The sequence below is a fragment of the Schistocerca americana genome, chromosome 1, assembly GCF_021461395.2.
Source record: "Schistocerca americana isolate TAMUIC-IGC-003095 chromosome 1, iqSchAmer2.1, whole genome shotgun sequence".
Taxonomy (NCBI): Eukaryota; Metazoa; Arthropoda; class Insecta; order Orthoptera; family Acrididae; genus Schistocerca; species Schistocerca americana.
In genome coordinates, this window is record NC_060119.1 from 58,722,305 (window position 1) to 58,749,360 (window position 27,056).

At 40.2% G+C, this 27,056-nt stretch overlaps 1 protein-coding gene across 1 annotated transcript in view; it reads left to right on the forward strand.

Moving 5' to 3' along the window:
• The window catches only part of LOC124620341 (microsomal glutathione S-transferase 1-like), a 33,104-nt gene extending 6,326 nt beyond the window's left edge, over positions 1-26,778 (forward strand). Inside the window, exons 2-3 of the mRNA XM_047147018.1 lie at positions 19,978-20,060; positions 26,349-26,778. Of these exons, the coding sequence (XP_047002974.1) occupies positions 19,978-20,060; positions 26,349-26,592 (327 nt within the window). The 3' untranslated portion in view covers positions 26,593-26,778. The remainder of the gene's footprint in view (positions 1-19,977; positions 20,061-26,348) is intronic.
• Positions 26,779-27,056: the final 278 nt, after the last annotated feature.

Genomic DNA, 27,056 nt, shown 5'->3' on the forward strand with positions numbered 1-27,056 from the left:
GTATTTATAGCTTTTGTCTTGTTTCTTGCTGTCAATTCTGTTTTCAGTATTTTTGTAGTCTTTGTCTATATTTTTCTTTTAGTTCTTCTTTAATATTTGTATTATCTATTCCTATTTTTTGTCTGTATCCTAGATATTTATAGGCATCTGTTTTTTCCATCGCTTCTATGCAGTCTCTGTGGTTATCCAATATGTAATCTTGTTGTTTAGTGTGTTTTCCCTTGACTATGCTATTTTTCTTACATTTGTCTGTTCCAAAAGACATAATTTGTATTCATCATTCTCCAGTACATTACATTCTCCAGTACATTATTATTATTATTAGTATTAGTATTATTGTTTTATTCATTTATTAATATATTTGTTTATACTTATGTTTTGTTATCTGTTTCCAACACTGCAATGCTCCCCTGATGTTGAACTAGCACAACTGCTGGACTAGGATACTTGTATGTTCAACATATACCATTGTCTGCATTAACGCAGCAGCCTCCTGGTGGTCTTTCTGATTAATCAGATTATTCTGTACTGCCACCATAGCCGCAGCAGCAGAAGCTACTGCTGCAACTTCCACAACTCACCAAACAACTATTTGCCAACACATATAATTTGACTACCAGTGGATGTAAATGAGTGAATGTGAGACTAGCACGTAACAGTAACTTTGATGTAGCAATTGAAATTGAGAAAATGTGACATGTAGGTGCTACAATGCAGTATTTTTGTTAAAACTGGGACTATCTATGCAGTATGATGGAGCACATGGATAACACAATGGTGACTATATGAAGATGATACCTGTTCCCGAAAGAACAGGTAAGCTTCTCTAGAATGAAATGGTAATTAAATCAAAACCCTTAGCTGCCGACAGGTGTTGTTGATATATATCAATGGAGACAGCTGAAAATGTATGCCCCGACTGGGACTCGAACCAGGGATCTCCTGCTTACATGGCAGACACTCTATCAATCTGAGCCACCGAGGGCACAGAGGATAGTGTGACTGCAGTGACCTATCCCTTGCACACTTCCTGTGAGACCCACATTCCCAACAGTCCACAACCTATATTTGTAGTGTTCCTAATAGATATTTGCCCATTCACTCATTACTCGCAGCAGATTAAGCTGACATGTCCCATAAGAGTTCACACAAAGCATGCGCATTCACACAGAAGAAGGTCAATGGCTGGGTAGCCTTTAACTATATGAAGATGGATAGAGCGTCTGCCATGTAAGCAGGAGATCCCCAGTTTGAGTCCCAGTCAGGGCATACATTTTCAGCTGTCCCCATTGATGTATATCAACAACACCTGTCAGCAGCTAAGGGTTTCAATTTAATTATCATTAAAATGATGAATGATTACACCTCATCCCATACGTCTATTGACATCTAAATGTTTGGAAGGAAAGTATCAATAGTCGATATGTATGGAGAAGCAATGGTGGAATCAACATAAAATACTGTAATTTTCTTAATTTTCACATCCTATACTGTGCATTAAAGATTGTTACAGGCAGAGTGAACTGACGGCATCCATATGTTAGAGTTGCATACTATGACTTTGTGAACTATCTGTGTGAGCACAGTGGCAATATGAAACAATGGGAACAGGTTATAAATGGTTGTATTCATGTGGCACCAAAGCCTACATATGTAGGTCATACAAGCATAAGGTCCATAGAAGCTGAATTTAAGGATGGGGTACCTTCTTATCTAGTTGCTCCTATTGGGTTGAATGTTATACAAGCCTAATTTAAGACATATACAAAGCAATTATTTGCAAAAAATTGAAGAATAGAATGACTAAAAAATTTTAACAATTTATATATGTACATGTAAATAAAAAAAAGTATTTTCTACTCAACTGTTCTTATTTTCCACTCCATCCCATTGTGTCATCGAAATGCTTTATAGCCACTGCTCACTGGAGAGCAATGATATTGATTTTTATCTAAAGAATAAGCATGGGTATGAACTATCACTACTTACCAAGAGTCAGCTCTCACAGCCACGAGTCCCCGGCTGTAGCTGCTAACACTATTGCAGCCACAACAGTTGCTCCTGCCACAACCACCACCGATGTGGACACCAGTGTCTCTCTAGCATATGTACAACAGTGGTCAACCACAGAGAGAAGAAGGTACAGGTAAGCGTAAGTCTCAAAAGGCTGAAAATGGTCATGAGGCAGCACTGCCCACGTATGCATACCTTCGCAACGGCCAAGGCGTACCAGTTGCCTCACATTTGAATGAGGCGCACACACACACAGTGACAGTGCTTTTTCATTCTCCAACAGCAGCCAGCATTCAAATGTGAAAAAAGAGTTGATCAATACTTGTAATAGCTTAGTGTGTAAGGTGTTGGATTTCTATATTGAAATGTTTCCCCATTACCATAATCCAACCAACTTGCTAAGCTGCCATTGGGGAATGGGGAAGCACGGAAACTGTGTGTGTGTGTGTGTGTGTGTGTGTGTGTGTGTTTTTCTGATGTAAAGTGTTACAAAGGCATGCTGACATGGGTGGTGTCACTTCATGAACATTGTCAGCTTATTGATACTTAAGCATGGTTGTATCTCTTTCTCTCTAAAGATGGGCACTGCCCTACTTATGCTAGAGAGACACTAGTGGCACTTTGGAGCAGGTGTGGTGGTGGCAGAGGTGGAGATGCCTGCAACGACTGTGGCGAATGCAACAGCATTGTTGGCAGTGGCTGGAGGCCGGTGCATGTGAGTACTGTCTCACAGTATGTAGCAATAGTTTACATCTGTGCTTATTCTTTGGACGAAAATCAGCATCATCACTCCAGTGAGCTGTAGCTATAAAGCATTTTTATGATACAATAGTGACAGGGTGGAAAATAAGAACAATTTTATTGGAAATATTATTTTTACACTCCTGGAAATTGAAATAAGAACACCGTGAATTCATTGTCCCAGGAAGGGGAAACTTTATTGACACATTCCTGGGGTCAGATACATCACATGATCACACTGACAGAACCACAGGCACATAGACACAGGCAACAGAGCATGCACAATGTCGGCACTAGTACAGTGTATATCCACCTTTCGCAGCAATGCAGGCTGCTATTCTCCCGTGGAGATGATCGTAGAGATGCTGGATGTAGTCCTGTGGAACGGCTTGCCATGCCATTTCCACCTGGCGCCTCAGTTGGACCAGCGTTCGTGCTGGACGTGCAGACCGCGTGAGACGACGCTTCATCCAGTCCCAAACATGCTCAATGGGGGACAGATCCGGAGATCTTGCTGGCCAGGTAGTTGACTTACACCTTCTAGAGCACGTTGGGTGGCACGGGATACATGCGGACGTGCATTGTCCTGTTGGAACAGCAAGTTCCCTTGCCGGTCTAGGAATGGTAGAACGATGGGTTCGATGATGGTTTGGATGTACCGTGCACTATTCAGTGTTCCCTCGACGATCACCAGTGGTGTACGGCCAGTGTAGGAGATCGCTCCCCACACCATGATGCCGGGTGTTGGCCCTGTGTGCCTCGGTCGTATGCAGTCCTGATTGTGGCGCTCACCTGCACGGCGCCAAACACGCATACGACCATCATTGCCACCAAGGCAGAAGCGACTCTCATCGCTGAAGACGACACGTCTCCATTCGTCCCTCCATTCACGCCTGTCGCGACACCACTGGAGGCGGGCTGCACGATGTTGGGGCGTGAGCGGAAGACGGCCTAACGGTGTGCGGGACCGTAGCCCAGCTTCATGGAGACGGTTGCGAATGGTCCTCGCCAATACCCCAGGAGCAACAGTGTCCCTAATTTGCTGGGAAGTGGCGGTGCGGTCCCCTACGGCACTGCGTAGGATCCTACGGTCTTGGCGTGCATCCGTGCGTCGCTGCGGTCCGGTCCCAGGTCGACAGGCACGTGCACCTTCCGCTGACCACTGGCGACAACATCGATGTACTGTGGAGACCTCACGCCCCACGTGTTGAGCAATTCGGCAGTACGTCCACCCGGCCTCCCACATGCCCACTATACGCCCTCGCTCAAAGTCCGCCAACTGCACATACGTTTCACGTCCACGCTGTCGCGGCATGCTACCAGTGTTAAAGACTGCGATGGAGCTCCGTATGCCACGGCAAACTGGCTGACACTGACGGCGGCGGTGCACAAATGCTGCGCAGCTAGCGCCATTCGACGGCCAACACCGCGGTTCCTGGTGTGTCCGCTGTGCCGTGCGTGTGATCATTGCTTGTACAGCCCTCTCGCAGTGTCTGGAGCAAGTATGGTGGGTCTGACACACCGGTGTCAATGTGTTCTTTTTACCATTTCCAGGAGTGTATTTATATATATGTAAATACATTGTCACAATTTTTACAATCATTATATTCTGCGATATTTTGCAAATAATTACTTTCGATACATCTCAGATTTGGCCTGTATAGTAATGAGTGTTATAGGAGCAACTAGACACACAGGCGTTCTATCCATAACGTTGGCTTCTACAGGCTTTATACTTATCGGATCTACATTTTTAGGCTTTGGTATGGGATGGATACATGAATTTATGCACCATTGTAATTAGCTGATATTTACAATGCCTTGAAATACACAAATAGATCACAAAATCATAGTATGCACCTAAAACATATGGATGCCTGTAGCTCAGTCTGTCTGTAACAATCATTAACACACAGTATAGATTACGTAAATTAAGAATGCTACAATGTTTTATATAAATGTGTGTGTCTCTGAAGCTAATTACAGACTTGCTTCTACATACATATTAACTATTGTTACCTTGCTCCAAAACATATGGATTTCAATAGGTGTGTAGGATGGATCACACTGAGTCTTCAACTTTTCTCAGCGTACTCCATCACACTGCACAGACGGTCCCATTCATACCATAAATATTGCACTCTAGCATCAACATATTTGACTTTCTAAATTTTAGTTACTACATTGAAGTCACTGTCAGGTGCTAAACCTGCCACTTGCAGTCAAATTATACATATTGTCAAATAGCACTGTTCTGGTGACACTTAACTGAGTTTCATTGAGTTGAGAAAGTTGCAGCAGTGGCTACTGCTGCTGTGGCTGTGATGGCAGTGCAGAATAGCTCAGTGAACCAGGAAGACCACCAGAGGACTGTTGTGGTGCAGACAGTGGTAGGTCCAGCACATGAGTATACTGGTAGAGTTCTGATAATACCACATCAGGGGCACATTGATTTGTTGGAAATAAATAACAAAACACAAGGATAAATGAATATATTACTGAATGAATAATAATAATAAAAATCCAGAATGAGATTTTAACTCTGCAGCAGAGTGTGCACTAATATGAAACTTCCTGGCAGATTAAAACTGTGTGCCGGACCAAGGCTCAAACTTGGGACCTTTGCCTTTCGCGAGCAAGTGCTCTGCCATCTGAGCTACCCGAGCACAGCTCATGCCCCGTCCTCACAGGAGAGCTTCTTTAAAGTTTGGAAGATAGGAGACGAGGTACTGGCAGAAGTAAAGCTGTCAGGAAGGGGTGTGAGTCGTGCTTGGGCATCTCAGTTGGTAGAGCACTTGCCCGCGAAAGGCAAAGATCCTGAGTTTGAGCCTCGGACTAGCACACAAGTTTAATAATAACAATAATAATTTCAAATCTGACAGTCTTCTTCTTATGCTACCTGGGAGTGCTGACTGATCCTTGCTGCTTCTGCTGCTGCTGCTGCTACTGCTGCTGCTTCTGACACTTCATGGCGATCCATTAAATATGGTGTACAGAGCCTGAATGACAAGGTTCACGGATTTTTATAATAAAAAAGGTGAATGGAGAGGGAACTTATTCCTATTGGTCCAGAAATTTTGAGCCTTTTTTTTAAAAAAAAAAAAACTTCCTGTTGATCCTGGTAAAATGGTTGGTGGTGAGGGGGAAGTGGGGAGGGGAAGTGGAGGGCAACTTAGATTTTCCTACCAATTTCATAATTGCCCAAGATGCATTGATGGTGCATCAGGTTACATACCAACCCTAGCTGAAACACACACAGGGCTCTACAGGGATGGATGATCACGTGACTAGTATCAGGTTCCATCACAACATCAAGCCTTATCTTATCACCAGAAGTGACTGTGAGGTAAGATCATTATCTGTGCTCATACTGGCCATCTCCTGCTTTTCACACCATCTTCTTACAGCTTTCTGGAATGTGACAGATGGCAAAATGTCTCAGAGAAAACCCTTTTGTTTTGGATGTAATGGATGGTGTGGCGATTGCACATTCTAACCTTGTATTCCAGTAACACAACCATTTTGTAGTTGCAACACTTCTTTATTGATTATACATACACATGACTTCATCAGCATTAATAATCAATTAACAACATTTGCATATCAAGGCCCTATCCACAATTAGTACTTGAAATATTAACCATCACACTTCTGACAACGGCCCCTTTAGGTGCTGGTAACAACAACCAAAATAATAGATGAAATTGATAACCAAATGTTTACAATGTCAGCTATCACCTTTCTCACTCAGTTTTACACGCACTGTAAAGGTAAAATTAATTTGATGCTATCTGACCTGAAGCGTACTATTAATTGTTCTGTTTACACTTAGCATTCTACTACACTCAACATCCAGAAGATTCTAGACTTTATGCAAGCTTAAGGCAAAACATCAATTTGATAAACATGTGATGGATGTGAGCAAACATTAATTTATTACGATTTCACAAACATATGATCCAAAGGGTGAACTTATACTCAACAAGGCAGTAGGAAATCGTCTGCCTAAAACAAACCTCTCGTTGAATGGAATAGAGAAATCACATGTTAACAGGGTCCGGGCAGCCCTGAGTTCAAATCCTGAAATTTCCATCACACTGCAAGCTTGCGGGGCGAGATTTGCTCGTGTCGACCACTATACACATTTCTGAAAACAGGAAAACATGAGTGGCAGACACACTGTAGTATATACAAATTACAAAGCAATACCTTAATATAAACATATTACAAGTTAACCAATGAACAGAATTAAGGAGCTTAGTTTCCTCCGATCCAAAAAGAAAAAATCTAGATACTACATGAAAAGATGTCAGTCCACACCCAATGACTTAAGGTCCACCTTACAAGATAATCTGTCGTTGCTGAATGGCTTACACCACGTAAATCAAATGTGCAGTACCTAATGTGAGAATCAACCTTCAGATAAGTATTTGAAATTGCAATAGAAAACTAATGCCACTTCAATAGGTCACTAATGCAATAAGCATGGCCCCTATTGCCACAGACCAGAATACACACGGCCTCTATCTGACCATAACACACAATGTGACCTATATTTATCATGGCCACTTGCCTTCCATACAAACAAGAAATTATTAAGAAACAACAACTACCACTAATTCATAAAACCAGAAAATTCTAAATCTATAACTAAATTAGGAAATGATGTTCATGTGAACCAGCTACCTTCAGTGTGCCACTAAGCACCAAATCCAAACTTACAAATGTGAGGCACTATTTCTAGCCACTTTAGTAACATAATTTCATGGCCATTCCAGAACATAACTCACCTCGCAACCATTGCAGTGAATGTTTTGCTGGCTACTAGCATGAGCAACTGCAACAGTCAACAGTCCTTAAGTACACAATAATATTCACTATATGTAGAAGAAGGAACCCACCATGAAAGCTTGGCGATTAAGTTTTCCTTCTTCATGTGAAATTCACATGCCATCCATCCACACAGCTCTTGAGGTATTAGCAAATCCTGGTTGCCACTGGCCAGCCATGTCAATACATCTTTAATACTTTCCGGCAGTGGCCCATGCTTCTTTGTTGCTCCAACTCAACTGGTCCTCACGGCATACGGACGTGCCACGTGACCTCGAAAGCATGTCACGTCACAGACTGACTAGGCTCATGTGCGGACCCACTCTCCTCGACTTGTGCACGCGCACCACCATAAATAGCCTGCATCAAAGATGCAAAGAGAACAAGGCACAGGGACAATGATCAAAGATGGAAGTAAGAATCGATATTGCCTAGTGCCAGAAACCCACCAGCTCAATGGAATTTGTTTTTTACGCAAGATACTTTAGATGAAATCATTTTATGAACGTACGTGGAAATATCTAAGCTTAGAACACTGTATGCTAATGAATCCTGTCTACAAAATATTGATATCACTGAATTGAAGGCACTAACTGGACTACAGTACAGTATACTCAGTCATTTTCAGATCAGGAAATGAATTGGTTTACAGCTTGTTTGCAACCGATGGAACAGGCTGTGATGCTTTCAGACGCACTGTCAGTAAATAAAGATTTTTATTTTTCTTATCTGCATTGTGATTTGATAACCAAGACTATTGGGATGAAAAAAAGAGACAAACAGCAAGCAATCATACAAATATTTCTGCATTTGACTGCAAACAGTCAACTTTATTAATCTGTAGTTCCTAGAGTCTGTGTTGATGAAATACTTGTACCTTTCTGTGGAATGTGTCACTTTAGAATGTATAAGCTAAACAAACCAGTAAAATATGGCTTGAAAATTCATTGCTTTGTACTGTTATTTTAATGGAAAATTTTTCTGTGTTCTAGTTGTCCAAGTGTTTTGAATGTTGCAGTATTTAAAAAGTCCAAAATTTCCATACAGTCTACTTCCAAGAATTGTAATAGAGAACAGACAGTAATGAAAACATATATTCAGCAAAAGAATGGTTTTATATATAAAAAAATAAAAATACAGTATCTGAGACCCCTTCATAGTAATTGTGTTCCTGTCAAGATCCGTAGTGCTTAAGGGTAATAAAGACATTCCTCATTATTTACACATGTACTGCTATGCACTATAAAATTCCTTTCCGTAAAACAATTCTTATGAAACTTCCTAGTAGATTAAAACTTTATGCTGGACCAATACATGACCTTGAGACCTTCGCCTTTTGTGAACAAGTGTGCCACCGGCTGGGCTACCCAAGCACGACCCATCCACACAGCTTTACTTCTGCAAGTACTTCATCTCCTACCTTCCAAATTTCACAGTCCTCCTGAAAAACTTGCAGGACTGGCGCTCCTGGAAGAAATGATATTGTGGAAATATGACTTAGCTACAGCTTGGGATATGTTTTCAGAATGCTTTGTAGCTCAATTTGTGGCATTTGTGTGGAAGGGGGGAGAACAAGAGGGGCTACTCGGGTCCTTCTGGAGTCTTCATACAGCCTTTTTTTCATTACAGGATTCCCTTGAATTTCTAGTAATCATTGTCTGGAATTCCAGATTTAACGCTGCTGACACGGACAAAAAATGTTGCAGTTTTGACGATCACTGTAAATTACGAGTTTTTTTCATTGTTCCACTATTCATGAGGAATATGCCAATTCCTTGGTGCTGGTGCTGGTGCAGTTTCAGAGCAAATGTGGAGTCATGAGAGTACAAAAGTTTATATAACCATACCAGAATAATGTCTTCAATCCTTTTTTTGTTGCTCCCTAGTTCAACGCTTAATGGGCTGCAGAAATTAGCTGGACTAACACACAGGCAAACAGATTCCACTGCCAATTCCCAACACGTAAACATGGCAGCAATATACATCATAGTCATCCAGCCCAAATTTCCTTAATGATGCCCATCCCACTGATGCACAGTGAAATCAAACAAGGAGCTTATCATTTGCTTGATGAAACAGAAAATCCATGATGATGGCTTGCTACATAGCAGAGGTCTTGTAGTACAGTCAGGAGAAGATAAACATGGTGTAGGTGTGTACATCCATGGTTAGTCCCAAACACACTAGTAGAAGAAAGGGAAGATCATTCTCCATGCTAGAAGAAGGGAAAAATGTATGAAATTTCAAAGCTCAAAAAATGTTCTTACCAGGATTATAAACTTTTCGAAGTTTATGGGTGCAACAAAGTGCTGTCATTGCCCATAAAATTCTTGCGGAACTTAGCATAATAGACAATGTGGTCACATTCCCTGAAGAATTTTGTGGACTATTGTTCAACTATGCCAGTCAGTAATAAAAAATAGTAACCATGAAATCAATACATTAACACTTTGGATACTCTGAATTTAATCATTGAGAGTGCAATTTCCTATCTTTGACTTGAAAAAGGTGGCTTCCATATTCATATTAAGAACATAAAAAGGTGTACTTGGTATGTACTATTGAAATCTGCTTAGGTACCAAAGTGTTCTACCTTAAAAATACTAAGTTGATAATTATCAGTATTGTGAGATACTATAAGTTCTTGTCAAATTTAGTTATTGGGGTGCAACATGTTTTGAAACTCACTGAATCAGTTACATCAAAGCAGGCAAGTTTTGAATCTTGCCCCCTCCTGGAAAAATTTCTGTGGACACCCTTGGTAGTTAGAACACTTATCCACAAAAGATAAAGGTCTGACACACAGTTTTAACCTGCAAGGAAGTTTCATATCAGTGTACAATCTGCTGCAGAGTGTTCATTCTGAATTCTTAAGACGTTCCTGCACTGTCTTTTCATTCATGCCATCCTGTAATCAGCAGGTCAAATCAAACCAAAAAAATTTGTAATCCAGTGATGTTTCTTAATTTATTATAGCAATTGGTGTAATGGTTCCTAATACTTGGTGTCATCTAATAATATATGTGGCTAAAATAAGATCTCAAGATGTTATGGGGATGTAGCACCTATAAGGCATCATCGCCATCAGTGATGCTGGGATGGTTCCTTCGAAAGGGCATGACTGTTTTCCTTCACCATCCTTCCCTAATTTGAACTTGAACTCCATTTGTAATGACCTCAATAAACGGGCCTTCCAGTCTTCTTTGGTATCTTTAGCTGGATAAAGTCCCATCTATAATTATGCACAGTCTCAAGCTACATGCATCCTTTTGCTGACTGCATTTTCTGCTGTCATGTTTCAATCCCAAAAGTGCAAGTGCTTTATGAAAATGACCAGGTTTGTTACAAGTTTTGAAAATGAGTCATCCAGTGAAGTAATGGTAAATTAGACTGTTTATGAAAAATGTTTCAGGAGAAGAAGAAGATGGAAAATTTGTCATTTGCTCTTCCCCTACTGAATGTGGAAAATGACAGTATATATGTGCCACGTAGCAGCTGACATGCCACCAATGATCTGAGTGTCAATCATTCAGTTGGGAGGGCACAGTGGAACCTAAAGGGATTTTTTAGTACAAGCTCAAATTAGGGAAGGGTGGAGAAGAAAAATGGTCATGCCCTCTCAAAGGAACCATCACAGCGTCACTGATGGTAATGATGGATTAAAGGTGCTAGATGTCCATTCATAAATGATTTACACTGAATGAATGTTGTCTAATATGTGTACAATGCTAGCATTTTTCATTAAAATACCAAATCAGAATTCTGGATATTTAATGCTCAGAGAGTGTTTAACAGTATGCTATGTAAAAAAATTATCTCAGCAGCAGTAATGTCCCTAGACAAAATTCTTCATATGATTCTACATGCTCAAGTCACAGCATACCAATTAATATTTTGTAGCTTTTGCACTTAGATTCTAGGTATTCCCTAACACCATACTGATTAGCACAAAAATTTTAAAAAGTTTAAATTTAGTTCTCAACTTTCAAATCATGCAATGATCACCATTCAAAGATAAGGGAAATAAGAGCTCATATTGAGGCATTCAGACAGTCATTTTTCCCTCACGCGATCCGCAAGTGGAACAGAGGAGGGGAAATATGACTTTGGCGCGAATTGTGCCCTCCGCCACACACCGCTTGGTGGCTAGCAGAGTATATAAGTAGATGTAGATGTAGATGTACTTTCTTTGTGGTGCTCAGAGATTGAGGCAGCTTGCTGGACAGAATTTAACCAACATTTATAGTATTCGTATCCATTAGTTGTATCTGTTCACTATCATTCCCTTTCCTTCACACATGTGACTTGAGTGTGACCTAACATCATAATGCAGCAAACCCCTTCTGGTGAGGCTGTTGTTAAGGTTTCAGTTCATCATGACATCAGCCCAGGGAGGTCAACTGTTGAGATCATATTTGCAGTGATGCAGCTCCAGGGGCACTACTATAAATTTGGGAAAGACCTTGCGAGGCCTTCCTTGTTATAGAAAAGGCAAGTGTAGAAGAAAGATCTAGGAAGCACTAGAAAAGAAGGGAGTGGAAAAAAGAGTAATAAGCACAGTGATGATGATATACTGAAGAAGTCTGAATTGTTTGAAAGTGGGAATGAAAGGGCAGGTTTATTCCAGCAAAGATGAGATAATAACTAAAGTGGCAGGAAAAACTGAAGAAGACAAGATGAAAGGAATGCTGTGCATGGAGGACTTGATGATCTGGGGAAACAGGGAGGAAGAGACTCAGCAACAACTGAATGCTTGGGAAGAAACTGTGAGACAGTATGGAATCAAATTTAATGTCAACAAATGTGAGATCCTGTCCACAACTAAACTAAAAAGATAGATAGATCAATTAGTAGATGAAGGCAAACAACTAAAGAAGGTGGAAAGTACAAATTATTGGGAAGGATGACAGAGGAAAATGAAAGAAATGAGAGAGATCAGTGAATGTGGTAGACAGGTAGAAGCATTCCTGAAACGTGTCAGGGGCTTGGTTTGGAACAAAGACATTCCACAGAAAATCAAAGAAGTAATACGTAGAAGTTACTACATCTCAGTACTGACCTTTGCATCTGAAATATGAATAGTGAATAAAGACATGTAAGCAGATTACAGGAATATGAAAAGGAGCTCTTGAGAAGTAGGATGGGAGTAACAAGGAGAGACAGGATAAATAATGAAAGGCTAATGGAAATACTGAAAGAGCAACCATTGCAGAGCAGGATAGAAACATCACAGCTAAGATGATACGGGCACTTAAAAAGAATGGGAAACCAGAGAATCCCAGGAAGATAAACAAAATGGAGATGAAAAGGAAATGACCAAGAGGAAGACCAAGGAGGACTGAGAGGTGTGGAGGGTGTTTTGATAAAAGAGGTGAGGGATGGACCAGAGTAAAGACAGAAAGATGGTGAGAATACAGGACTACATGACAAGGCTTATGTTCCAAACAGACCCAACCTGGGGCTGGAAGCTGTTCAAGATGATGTTGATGGTGATGATGTTGTTGTTGATGCTGATGATGATGATAATGACAATGATCATGTCCATCTCTAGAGAACCCATTAGGGTACTTTGTAAGGAATACATTCTGCACTCGTCACCCAAATGGGGCATTAAGAATTGAAATATAATTTCTTGCTTTAATATTTTCAGTGTAACAGGACTAAAATGCTTTAACATTCCTTATAATGAAAAACATTTTCTGTCAACATGTACCTTTAACTTCACCACAGATTACAAAGATTATTAGCCTGGATACAAAGTTAACATTTTATGTGTATGATCTGTTTCCTAACAGCAGTTGAACTCGTATGCTATAATTACTTAGGGCCTGGTTGAGGGAATTGTAGAGCTAATCATGACATTTGATATGAAAGATTCATGGGAGCTGTGGTAAACCAAAATGTAAATGGACTAATTATGAGGTCAGGAAAGAAGGAAGAGGATGAAACCCAGTGTCATTCCCTAGCTTATTCGTCTCAAGGAGCACCAAGGGGCCCATCAAGTTTAGTGTTCCTGTCTAGAAATTAATCAAGGATATTGGCACAAAGTTTGGTGACCAGAAACTTTAATCCACACGTCTCTTCTCCTTACCAGCCCAGGACTGGTAGTGAAAGTTCATCCACTGCCAGTATTTGAATCGGTTTATCACAGAGTCAAAGGCCGCCACACAGTTTGTTTATGACAGATAGTTGTGAAGATGCTGACTCTTGGGTAAGTTTAAGTTTTGAATTATATGTCAGAGTAATTGTTCTGTCAAATTACACACTATGTCAATCATTACACAAGAGGATAGTTCATAGCAAAAGTGGAAGTTGGTTGTAATGTAGCTGTTATCAGATGTAGACCTGCAAAACCATAGCCAAGGTCACAAGCTAGAGCAGCTAGACAAGTCCAAAAAATAACAGAAGCAAATAACACAGCAGGATTATAAACAGACAACTGATATGACATGTCTCATATCACTTCATCCATTAAATAACAGCTGCCCATGGTCATGGTGTGATAATATTAAATCATTGAACATATGTGTCATGAGCATTGTGAGCAGGTTGAATTCCAGAGTTGTTAGTCTGTGTTTTAACACAATCTTTGCTGCTTGTACTGATGTCATCTTCCAACAAGACCTGACTGTTAAGTGAGCTGTATGCTTGTTACTGCCTCTGATGTCATGTGTAATTTGTGGTGTGTGAAGCACAATAAATTGCAATAGATAAAAGACACAGGATGACTCTTATTAACATTTAAGAACCCCTGAAGTGCTGTGGATGACACTGAGGTGAGTAATTTGATATAAGACACATGAAATAGCACATGTCAGGAAATACCCCAAAAACAGATGACAGATAATGAACATATCACCAAATGATGTACCTCACTGCACGTTCAGTGGTTGTCAATATTACCATTGCTGGTAGGGAGGCAGTGTTACTCATTGCTCCGCTAAGGTACTCTGTATTCATTCTGCATTATCTAATGTGATATGATAATGCACGTGGTAGTGGTTATCCAACACTTATAAGAATTCGTTTAGATTTACAAAAAAATAGCTTATTGGAGTAATGTGTAGCCGTGCCCCCACTAGCAAGAATATGACTGATAAGCCCAATTGCTGCATGTGTGATGAGGTAAGTCATCAGGCGATGTCAAATGCTCAACATTTGCTATCCACTTTTGGGGTATTTCTCGAGCATTTGTGACTCCACGTGTCTCACATCAAATTACCCATCTCAGTGTCATTTCTGTTGCCACTGGGGTTTTTAAATGTTATCTATTAGAAGGCTGAGGCTGGGTAGGAGCTTGGTCTTATGCCTGGTGGCAGATCAGTTTAGTGGGCTGTTCCAGTCCTGAGTCATTGTTTCTGGCAGAGGATGCTCTCCCTAGTGTCATTACCAGAGCTGATTCCCATGGCAGAGAAGCTGGTCATAATGGGCTGCAGCTGAAACAACTGAGGAGCTCTATTGCTACTGATGACATTTTGCATCCACCTGGAGTACTACGGAATGTGCATGCACAGCTGCACTCACATGATGCTGCAGCTCATCTATAATTTGTGGGAAAGTTTATCAAAGTGTTATCAGATCATGTCACTGTTAAAATTTTAATTTGGCTCTTAAAAGAAACATCTGTATAACAGGCACATCCATTATTTTGGCATACAATGTAACCATCCCAGCTGAATTGATTGCTAAAGCCATGAGGTAGAGTATCTTGCTTCTTGTATTGATTTATGTTGCAGGAAGTAAGGGGAAACTGATGGGATGTTAGTCACAAGTTCTCATTTATTTGGAAACATAGGGCCTGTTGTGTGTCAAAACATTATTGTGTCATATGAGTAAGGAGGCAACATGCATCTGTAGGCCAGCTGAGAGTTGGGCTATTACTGAATACCATAAGGAAAATTACTGCACTTCATTGCAGTTGCTGCTTCGTTCTCTGTGGAATTTTGGACCAGAAATCAAACACATTAATTAGAGACTTACGGTCCATAATCGAGTGGGAGTTGGTACTATAGAGGTATACACAGAACTTTGTACCCCCATAAATAGTAAAGCGTCTGGAAATAATTTTTTGAGGTGCACAAAACTGGTTCATTGATGATGTCAGCATTAGACTATTCAAAGATTGTACCTTTTTGATGCTGTTTGCACAATGTACACTCCTGGAAATTGAAATAAGAACACTGTGAATTCATTGTCCCAGGAAGGGGAAACTTTATTGACACATTCCTGGGGTCAGATACATCACATGATCACACTGACAGAACCACAGGCACATAGACACAGGCAACAGAGCATGCACAATGTCGGCACTAGTACAGTGTATATCCACCTTTCGCAGCAATGCAGGCTGCTATTCTCCCATGGAGACGATCGTAGAGATGCTGGATGTAGTCCTGTGGAACGGCTTGCCATGCCATTTCCACCTGGCGCCTCAGTTGGACCAGCGTTCGTGCTGGACGTGCAGACCGCGTGAGACGACGCTTCATCCAGTCCCAAACATGCTCAATGGGGGACAGATTCGGAGATCTTGCTGGCCAGGGTAGTTGACTTGCACCTTCTAGAGCATGTTGGGTGGCACGGAATACATGCAGACGTGCATTGTCCTGTTGGAACAGCAAGTTCCCTTGCCGGTCTAGGAATGGTAGAACGATGGGTTCGATGATGGTTTGGATGTACCGTGCACTATTCAGTGTTCCCTCGACGATCACCAGTGGCGTACGGCCAGTGTAGGAGATCGCTCCCCACACCATGATGCCGGGTGTTGGCCCTGTGTGCCTCGGTCGTATGCAGTCCTGATTGTGGCGCTCACCTGCACGGCGCCAAACACGCATACGACCATCATTGCCACCAAGGCAGAAGCGACTCTCATCGCTGAAGACGACACGTCTCCATTCGTCCCTCCATTCACGCCTGTCGCGACACCACTGGAGGCGGGCTGCACGATGTTGGGGCGTGAGCGGAAGACGGCCTAACGGTGTGCGGGACCGTAGCCCAGCTTCATGGAGACGGTTGCGAATGGTCCTCGCTAATACCCCAGGAGCAACAGTGTCCCTAATTTGCTGGGAAGTGGCGGTGCGGTCCCCTACGGCACTGCGTAGGATCCTACGGTCTTGGCGTGCATCCGTGCGTCGCTGCGGTCCGGTCCCAGGTCGACGGGCACGTGCACCTTCCGCTGACCACTGGCGACAACATCGATGTACTGTGGAGACCTCACGCCCCACGTGTTGAGCAATTCGGCAGTACGTCCACCCGGCCTCCCGCATGCCCACTATACGCCCTCGCTCAAAGTCCGCCAACTGCACATACGTTTCACGTCCACGCTGTCGCGGCATGCTACCAGTGTTAAAGACTGCGATGGAGCTCCGTATGCCACGGCAAACTGGCTGACACTGACGGCGGCGGTGCACAAATGCTGCGCAGCTAGCGCCATTCGACGGCCAACACCGCGGTTCCTGGTGTGTCCGCTGTGCCGTGCGTGTGATCATTGCTTGTACAGCCCTCTCGCAGTGTCCGGAGCAAGTATGGTGGGTCTGACACACCGGTGTCAATGTGTTCTTTTTTCTATTTCCAGGAGTGTATTATCTATTTGGAGATTGTTATGTATAACATTGCCAAAGTACATCACATTATCCAAAAATGACTGCAGTTCTTTTAGAATTTTAAGAGCTGAAAGGTTATCAGTTGCATCTTTGTTTGGCTGTGTTAGGACACATCCTCAGGAAAACACAAGTAAGACTTAATTCTGGAAGATGTGGCATAGAAATTTAATACTAAGCTAAAAAACAACTTCTACATCTGTCCAATCAGATACATGTACTATTTGATCAGATTCTAAAGAAAAGAGGCTCCACATTTTTCAAGTATCGCTTTCCTGTTGCCCCCATCACTATCATGTCAGCCAAGTAGTTCACACATTGTGGGAACCCTCAGATGAGATGTTCCAAATATTGGAATATGGTTAGTACACTTAATATTCCAAATGCTACCCAATTATGGCTATGCATTCCATGAGGTATGTTTAAGAGTATGGTCTACTGTATTTCCAAGTCCAGTGAGTATGCCCTAGGGTGCCACAGCTAATCAGTTGAAGCTATAAAGTCTATAAATGACTCTACATTCATATTTGGCACTTTATTCATGCTTGTCCACCTTGACCTCACATCTCTCTCTCTCTCTCTCTCTCTCTCTCTCTCTCTCTCTCTCTTTCTTTCTCTCTCTGTCTCTCTCTCTCTCTTGATATGTGTATGTCCAGGACCTCCTCCCAAGCCCCTGGATCCATTTCAGTAAAAATTTGGCACACTAACAGCAAACTTCATGTGTATCTGCATTGTGAGGTTTATAACATCCTAGCTTCAATAGGAGTGGAGATATGGGCAAAGCTGTGTTTTTTCAGCCCGTGCCAGACTGGCTGCTCTGCTTGACATACATGTTGTGTGGGATTAGTATCAGCCTGCCTTATTGTCATGCTTCACAGGGCAGCCTACATGTCAAGGAAGAGAAACGGTTTTACAGCCTATGAATTGTAGGTTGCTTTGTATGACAGGTGTGTTGTGTTCGAACTGCTTTGTATGTCAGTCCATAAGTCAGGTACAAAAAAGGATTTTTAAGCTCCTGATGTGTAGGCTGCCCTGCACAATAGGCATATTGTGAGGGCATGGCTGTGGGAAGATTGAGATGGACAGAGAAGGACAGAGAGATGAGGGGCAAGAGGGAGTGAACAGAGAGAGGAAGTAGGAGTGGGTCGACAGAGAGAGGGGGATGGGGGTGAGGGACAGAGAGAGGAGAGGAGGAGGTGGATAGGAAGAGGGGGAGCAGGAGATGAACAGGAAGAGAGGGGGAGTAGGGGATGGACAGATAGAGGTGGAAGTAGGAGATGGAGACACAAAGTGGAAGAAGCGACAGAGACACAAAGTGGAAGCAGGAGATGGATAAATAGAGGTGGGAAGATAAGGTGGACAGAGAGGCAGGTTGAAAAATAGGTGAACACTGAGAGAGGGAGGAGGAGATGTGTCTAATATCTATATTGAATGCATTCACAAGTGAAGCCCTGGGGAACGTGTGTGTGTGTGTGTGTGTGTGTGTGTGTGTGTGTGTGTGTGTGTGTGTGTGTGTGTGTAGAGCAGCACGTATGTATATCCAGGATCTCCTCCTAAACCTGTGGAGCAATATCAATCAAATATATAACACAAACACCAAAATTGGTGAGTATCACTACCTTGGGGTCTATAACCTCCTTACTCCAAGAGGACCAAAGATATGGGGAAAACTTGTTTTTACAGTCCTTTTCATATAGGTTGCATGACAGGCATTTTGTGTGGGAATGATTTGGCTTGCTTTATCGACCTACTTTACAGGACAGTCTACACACCAGGGGCATGTAGGCTATCCTTGCTTATCAGGTATTTGGTGTGGAAGTAGTATCAGCCTGCTTTTTTTCAGGGGCTGTATGTGCAGATGGGCACAGCTGAGCAGAGTGAAGGAGAGGGAGGAGATCAGTAGTGTGAGAGGGGGGAAGAGGAGATGGGTGGTGAGAGAGGGAAGAGAATGACTTGAACAGAGAAAGGGGCAAGAGTGGGACAAAAAGGACGCAGGTGGGAGATGTAGATGGATAGAGGGGCTGATGGAAAGGAAGAAGGGGAGGAGGACATGGCCAGAGGGATGGGAGTAAAATATGGTCAGAGACTGGAGATAGAGGACACACAAAAAGAGAGTGGGGAGGAGGAGGAGTAGGAGATACAGATAGAGTGTGAAGGAGGAAATGGGACAGATACAGATGTGAGGATGAGGAGCTGGACAGACTGGTGGAAGTTATAGTAACACTCCTCACACTGATGTCTGTGGTAGATAGTATAAACTTAGAAGGTGCCCAAAAACAAGGCAATTACAATTAAATTGACTGACTGAATTAATTGTTGTATTATAAGTATGTCTAAATACCTGAATACCCTTAGTAGTGTGTTGTAAGAGGAAAATGGATGTTTCTCAGTGAGTTCTCCTGTTTGTTTACATTATAATCTAGTGTGTGTGTGTGTGTGTGTGTGTGTGTGTGTGTGTGTGTGCATGCATCTTTGATTCCATAATGTTTTGCTAATAATGATGGCAAGTATTGCAAAAGGCTAGTGAACTAAAAGCTTCTGCTAATAAATGGAGCCTGTTATATCATGGAAAGATATTATGGTTAGCTAAAAAAATTTTAAAAAATTGTTGGGACTAAATGCATAACCAAGAAAGGACTGAACAATTTCACAATCTCATATACTCTATTTGTTGCCTTATGAAGTAGTTTCATTATTTGTTGTTTTCTAGTAACATATGCCATTCCTGTGTTGCATGTCATTGACATAATCTGATATAAAATAATAATTTGCTATTATTGCTTTCATGTTTCATCAGAGTTTCTCAAATCCTGAAGACACTATATTTGTGAAGAGTAGCAAAGTGAAATACGATCAGCCTGATGTTGAACGAGTCAGGAGGTAGGTACATGAAAGAAAGAAATTTATTTGTGGATAGAAGTCTTCTCAGTTCAATTCAGAAATGCAAGATAATTTAATTTGAATTTTTTTCCTCTAGCTAAAACTGATCATCACATAAATATCTAAAATTGCAACAATTATAATAATCTACTTCTGTGAATTTTTGTTGCTTGATGTTGTTACACAAATTACTAAATCATTTGAGTCATGAATAGAGCTACAGTAAAATATGAGATAAAACTCCATCACTTTGAAAGTACATCTTGTGATGTGCTAGTAACATTAACTTTGTACAGTACATGGATCTGAGTAATAAATGATTGACAGCCAACAATTTATACAACAGCTACCAAAGGATTTACCAGGGAAGACACCGTGGTTGTTGTGGGAGGGCCAGGGAACAGCATCGACAGAGATCCTGGGTACAGTATAGAGTGTGACCTGGTAAAGATTGCGTCGGCATCGAGATACACCAATGTTGAATTTGTATCTGTCCTGAGACGCCATGACCGGCCTCATTTGAACTCTTCTGTTGGGAGAGTTAATTTGGAGTTGGAACGGCTGCTTGGGTCGGGTGCGGGTGCGGGTGCTCATATTGGTGTGGTTCCTGTTGATTATCTCAGTAGGTGGGACTATATCAGGCACGGCCTACATCTCAACAGGAAAGGGAAGGGGAAACTGGCTGGGGTAATAGCAGGAAATTTAAGGGGGGGAGGCACTGCCATGAATGGTAAAATACCAGTGGTTACAGGTGTTGGAGCAGCACCTTTTTTAGGATAGGTAAGACAGAAAGATGTCAAGTTCTATGAGAGGTCAGGATTGAAACAAATCTTCAGTTTACGAAAGAAATTAAACAGCACAATTCTAGCACATTGGATCACCAATCACAGCTATCAATTATAAATTTTCACCAATCACCAGAAATTTTATCTCCACCAAGTTGTATCTCAGTCATAGGTAATTGCATTGATGAATTAAAGTCATCCAACCCAGTTGACATAATCTGCCTCTCTGAACACCATGTGACCACTGGTATAGGAACTAGGCCTAAGCACAATGAGAAACTCAGACAGGAGAGTACTGCAAATGTTAGAATAAGGAAAGGTTCTCGTAAAAGTATAATTAAAAATAATGTAAGTATATTTCATCAAAATATTGGGAGTTTAGAGAATAAAGTAGATGAGCTTCTGGTTTGTTTAGAAGATTTAGAAGCTGAGAATGAAATAGATATACTATGCCTGTCTGAGCATCACATTGTTACTGATATGGATAAGGTAAATGTAAGTGGTTATAAGCTCTCTGCACATGTAATGAGAGAAAATATGGAGAAAGGAGGAGTTGCCATATATGTCAAAAGTTATCATTGTGCAAAAAGTATAGAAACAAAAAAGTTTTGTGTAGAGAAACATATAGAAGCATGTGCCTGTGAGCTTAAATTAAATAAAGGCACATTTATAATTGTAACTGTATATAGGTCCCCATCAGGAAATTTTCATCTATTTCTGAAAAATTTGGACTCCTTGTTGTGCTATCTGTCAGACAAGGGGAAGCAAATTATTATTTGTGGGGACTTCAATGTAGATTCTCTGAAAGAGGGTAATAGGAAAAATGACCTTGAAGTATTACTCGGTTCTTTCAATTTGACACCCGTAATTGATTTTCCTACTCGGGTGGTAAAGGATAGCAGCTCACTGATAGATAACTTCTTTATAGACCAAGATAAGTTTAACCAGATAAATGCTCAGCCTGTTGAGAATGGTATTTCTGATCATGGTGCACAGCTAGTTACAATATATGATACAGCTCCATTCAGCAATACTAAACAGTCCTCCAAAGTAGTACGTTCAGTCAATGATTTAACAATTGCAAATTTCAGGGAAAGCCTACAGCAGTTAGACTGGGATGAGGTGTACCGTGAACCTGATGCCAATTTAAAATATAATTTATTTCATGACATTTTTGTAAATGCATTTGAAAACTGCTTCCCCAAGAAAATAGTTAAATATACTCGTAAGAAACCTTGTAACAAACCATGGCTTACTAAGGGTATAAAAATATCTTGTAACCGGAAAAGGGAAATGTATCTGGCAGCAAGAAAGAGTAGTGACCCAGAAACTATCAAAAATTATAAAAACTACTGTGTTATATTAAGAAAAGTTATTAAAAAATCCAGGAGTATGTGTATCATGTCTGAAATCAGCAACTCTGATAATAAAATTAAAACAATTTGGAATATTATTAAAAGAGAAACAGGTCAACCAAGAGCAGAGGAAGACAGTATTACCATCAAATTGAATGAAAACTTTACGAACAAAAAGTCAGAAGTTGAAAATATTTTTAATAATCATTTTCTAAATGTTGTGGATATAGTAGGATCCAGGTGTTCATTAGAAGATGCTAGGCTGTTAATGGAAGAGGCCATACCTATGCAATTTGATACAATTGAAATCTCACCCACTTCTCCCTCTGAAATTAGGAAAATAATAAACTTGCTTAAAAGCAAAAACTCACATGGAATTGATGGCATTTCCAGCAAAATACTAAAAGCTTGTTCTCAACAGATAAGTAAGATTCTCAGCCACCTGTGTAATACCTCTCTGGAACAGGGCATTTTCCCTGATAGACTGAAATATGCTATTGTTATACCTTTGCATAAAAAGGGGGATAGATCTGATGTCAACAATTACCGTCCAATCTCCCTTCTAACAGCTTTATCCAAAATTTTTGAGAAAGTAATGTATTCAAGAGTAGCTTCACATATCTGTAAAAATGAAGTACTAACAAAATGTCAGTTTGGTTTCCAGAAAGGTTTTTCAACAGAAAATGCCATATATGCTTTCACCAGTCAAATTTTGAATGATCTGAATAACCGAACACCTCCCATTGGGATTTTTTGTGATCTCTCAAAGGCTTTTGATTGTGTAAGTCATGAAATTCTGCTAGACAAGCTCAAGTATTGTGGCATGAGTGGGACAGTGCACAAATGGTTTAATTCGTACCTAACTGGAACAGTGCAGAAAGTTGAAATAAGTAGTTCTCGTAACATTCAAAGATCAGCACATTCCTCAAACTGGGGAACTATCAAGAATGGGGTTCCACAAGGGTCAGTCTTGGGTCCTTTGTTATTCTTATTATATATTAATGACTTGCCATTTTATATTCATGAAGAGGCAAAGTTAGTTCTCTCTGCTGATGATACAAGTATAGTAATCACACCTGAGAAACAAGAATTAACTGATGAAATTGTCAATACTGTCTTTCAGAAAATTACTAAGTGGTTCCTTGTAAACGGACTCTCACTGAATTTTGATAAGACACAGTACATACAGTTCCGTACAGTGAATGGTATGACGCCATTAATAAATATAGATCTTAATCAGAAGCATATAGCTAAGGTAGAATATTCCAAATTTTTAGGTATGTCCATTGGTGAGAGATTAAATTGGAAGAAACACATTGATGATCTGCTGAAACGTTTGAGTTCAGCTACTTATGCAATAAGGGTCATTGCAAATTTTGGTGATAAACATCTTAGTAAATTAGCTTACTATGCCTATTTTCACTCATTGCTTTCATATGGCATCATATTTTGGGGTAATTCATCACTGAGGAATAAAGTATTTATTGCACAGAAGCGTGTAATCAGAATAATAGCTGGAGTCCACCCAAGATCATCCTGCAGACATTTATTCAAGGATATAGGGATATTCACAGTAGCTTCTCAGTATATATACTCTCTTATGAAATTTGTTATTAACAACCAAACCCAATTCAAAAGTAATAGCAGTGTGCATAACTACAATACTAGGACGATCTTCACTATTCAAGATTAAATCTAACTTTGGCACAGAAAGGGGTGAATTATACTGGCACTAAAGTCTTTGGTCACTTACCAAATAATAAAAAGTCTGACAGATAACCAACAAGTATTTAAGAAGAAATTAAAAGAATTTCTGAATGACAACTCCTTCTACTCCATAGAGGAATTTTTAGATATAAATAAAAATAAAAAAAAATATTAAAAAAATAAAAAAACACAAAAAAAAAAGTTGTTATATTAACTTAAGTATGTTGTTAAATTTACCTAATTATGTCACATATTGGAAAATTCGACTCGTTCCACATCATTACGAAATATCGTATTCATGATCCATGGAACTAGTAATAATCTAATCTAATCTAATCTACATCAACAATAAAGCAGAGGATGAGCTTTGTCATGCCTTCTCTTCTTTTCAGTTTTCCATCATTGCCATATCATACTGCTACTCAGGTGCCATTTACTACAGATTGTGCTTGTAGCTGGTAACCTAATTGTTGTGATTTTTATCATTGTCTCTCTGTGTAGTATGTATGAAGCTAGTAATTAAAGTATACACAAAAGTGATAAGGCTATTACAAACTTCCAAAAGGAATTCAATTATGTATATCGACAGAGAATCATCGAGTGGGGTAGCGCAGTGGTTAGCACATGGGACTTGCATTTGGGAGGGTGATGGTTCAGACCCATGTCTGACCATCCTGATTTAGGCTTCCCGTGATTTCCCTAAATTTCTTAGGGCAAATCCTGGGATAGTTCCTTCAAAAGGGTATGAACACATTCCTTCCACATCCTTCCCTAATCCAAGCTTGTGTTCCATCTCTAATGACCTCATTGTTGATGGGACATTAAACACTAATCTCCTCCTCCTCAACAGAGGATCATGTGAATGTATCTGGGAAGGAACCACACAGCAGTAGTTAGCACAGACACGTTGTGTTACACAGACAATGCTGAACTGATATCACAATCCTTTCCATGCTCAGTGGTGTTGAAATATTAATCACTTTATTATTCTGATCAAGGTATAAGATAATTCTATTGTGGAAAAACAATGACTTAAAATATCTGACACTAATTTACAGACTAACTCAGATGATCATTTCATGAAATATCAATTCTTGCATCAAATTTTAGTATTTTTGCAGTATACCTTTCTTTTTCTACAGAAATAAAGATACAGCAAGTGTGTCTTTGATCCTTAATTTGTTATGGAGCTTTATTTCCATATTCTGAAATGTCTGGATAACTTAAAAGACAGCTTTTTGACTGTACAGTATGCATGCAACTGACAATTCTTAAGTGAGGTTTTAGTATCAAAGCTGTTTAAAGGGTGCAATTTTTTGCTTTTGGCTGTAGAAGTTTTATATATAACTTCTACAGCCATAAGTGGAAAATGACATGCTTTAAACAGTTCATACAGACTACAAACCATACTACAAGAAGTTAATTTACAAGAAATGCTCCTTGAGATCCCTTAAGAAAAATACTGCTGTGTATGGTGTCAAATTTCATGTACTCCTAAACTTACTGCATTGTGTGGTTTTGCCACAAATTACTTCTTTGTTATGATGCCCTCAGTACCATTCAGGCTATCCAGCAGTAGCACACAGCTGACTGGAGCACTCAAAGTACACAAACTGCCAATGCCCGCAAGTGAAGACAGCAGAAAAATCTTATTTTGCTACATACTTAGGCATACGGGAAACATAGGCAATGAGTTATTGTGACATAGTGTTCATTTTCTTTGTGTGCTCCTATCATAGTGTTGGTCAAGTGAGTGTGTTTAGTGGTGTGGCCTCATAAGCAGGAGAAAATGAGGTTCAAATCTCTGTTCAGCTGTTCTGATTTACAAGAACAAAGTAGAAGCAGTTTTGTTTGTAAGACGTTTGTTGCACAGGTTGCATAGCAAAAGTTGCACCCTCACCCTCATTGTTCTTTAGCTGATCTAGTGATCCATTTCCTTAACTGATACTAAACTCTGTCTACCTTGGTATTGAAACACTAGTTGAGTGAATGAAGGTATACAATATGTTATACTTTATCAGATCCATTAGATGACTCATGGATTATTGCCCATCTACTTGTGCCTTCTTAAAAAGGTAAGGAAGTTGATGGTGTCTGTTGCTTATAGATTTCAGCCAGGTGGCTGAATTTCACATACAAGCATCCAAACTATTCCTCACTAATTTAACATAATTCACTCAATCTGTATCTCCAGGTCACCACAAATTGCAAAAGCATGTATTTCTACACTGCAACCCTAAAACAAGCAGAAGACATAATACATTGAGATGCCTATTTGATCATTGACAGAATATTTCTTGACTCAGTAGATTTCTATGGCAATTTCCATTGCTGTTTATATATTTTTAATGTTTTAAATGTAGTGTAATAATTTTAATAGATAAATATATGTGGTGATTTTTATGGATACTTCTAATATAAAATTGTAATATTCTTTTCAGGGCTCATTTAAATGACTTGGAGAATATTACAGTGTTCTTTATTGTGGCCTTAGCATATCTACTAACAAAGCCATCTCCAGGCCTTGCCATCAATCTGTTCCGAGCATTTACTGCAGCACGAATTGGCCACACAGTTGTATACTGCATCATACCAATTGCACAACCTTCTCGGTTCTTATTTTGTTTCGTTGGTTGGGCTGTCACAATTTTCATGGCTGGCAGTGTGATACTTTACTGCCTTTGATATGGAAAATAACAAATATAGTTCTTAATGTCATGGTAAATAGATTTTATTTCAAACAAATTTGTTATTAATTCTGTATGAATTGTGATAAATGATAGTTTTTATCTGACAACTGAGATGCCTTGTGTTTTTGTTGTGTCAAGAGGTAAACAGACATAAACAAAGAAATAAACGCTGTTTGACAAGCAGTGCAGTTTTCTTTGCTGGCATATTCTGTGATTTTCATTATAAGCAAATCGATATTTTATGCCTTATTTTTTGAAGTATCAAAAGAATTTCCTTGATGTAAACATATTTCATAAAGTGAAAGTTAATTGGATTCCTTGTGCACCTCTGCCCCAAAATCCTTTATCTCTTTGCCCTGTATTGAGATGAAAATTCAGTTGTAGAAACTTGCAAGGTTATGTGAAACTTATCATTTGTTTCACCAATGTACTTTATTTTTTCTTCACATAACTGAATGC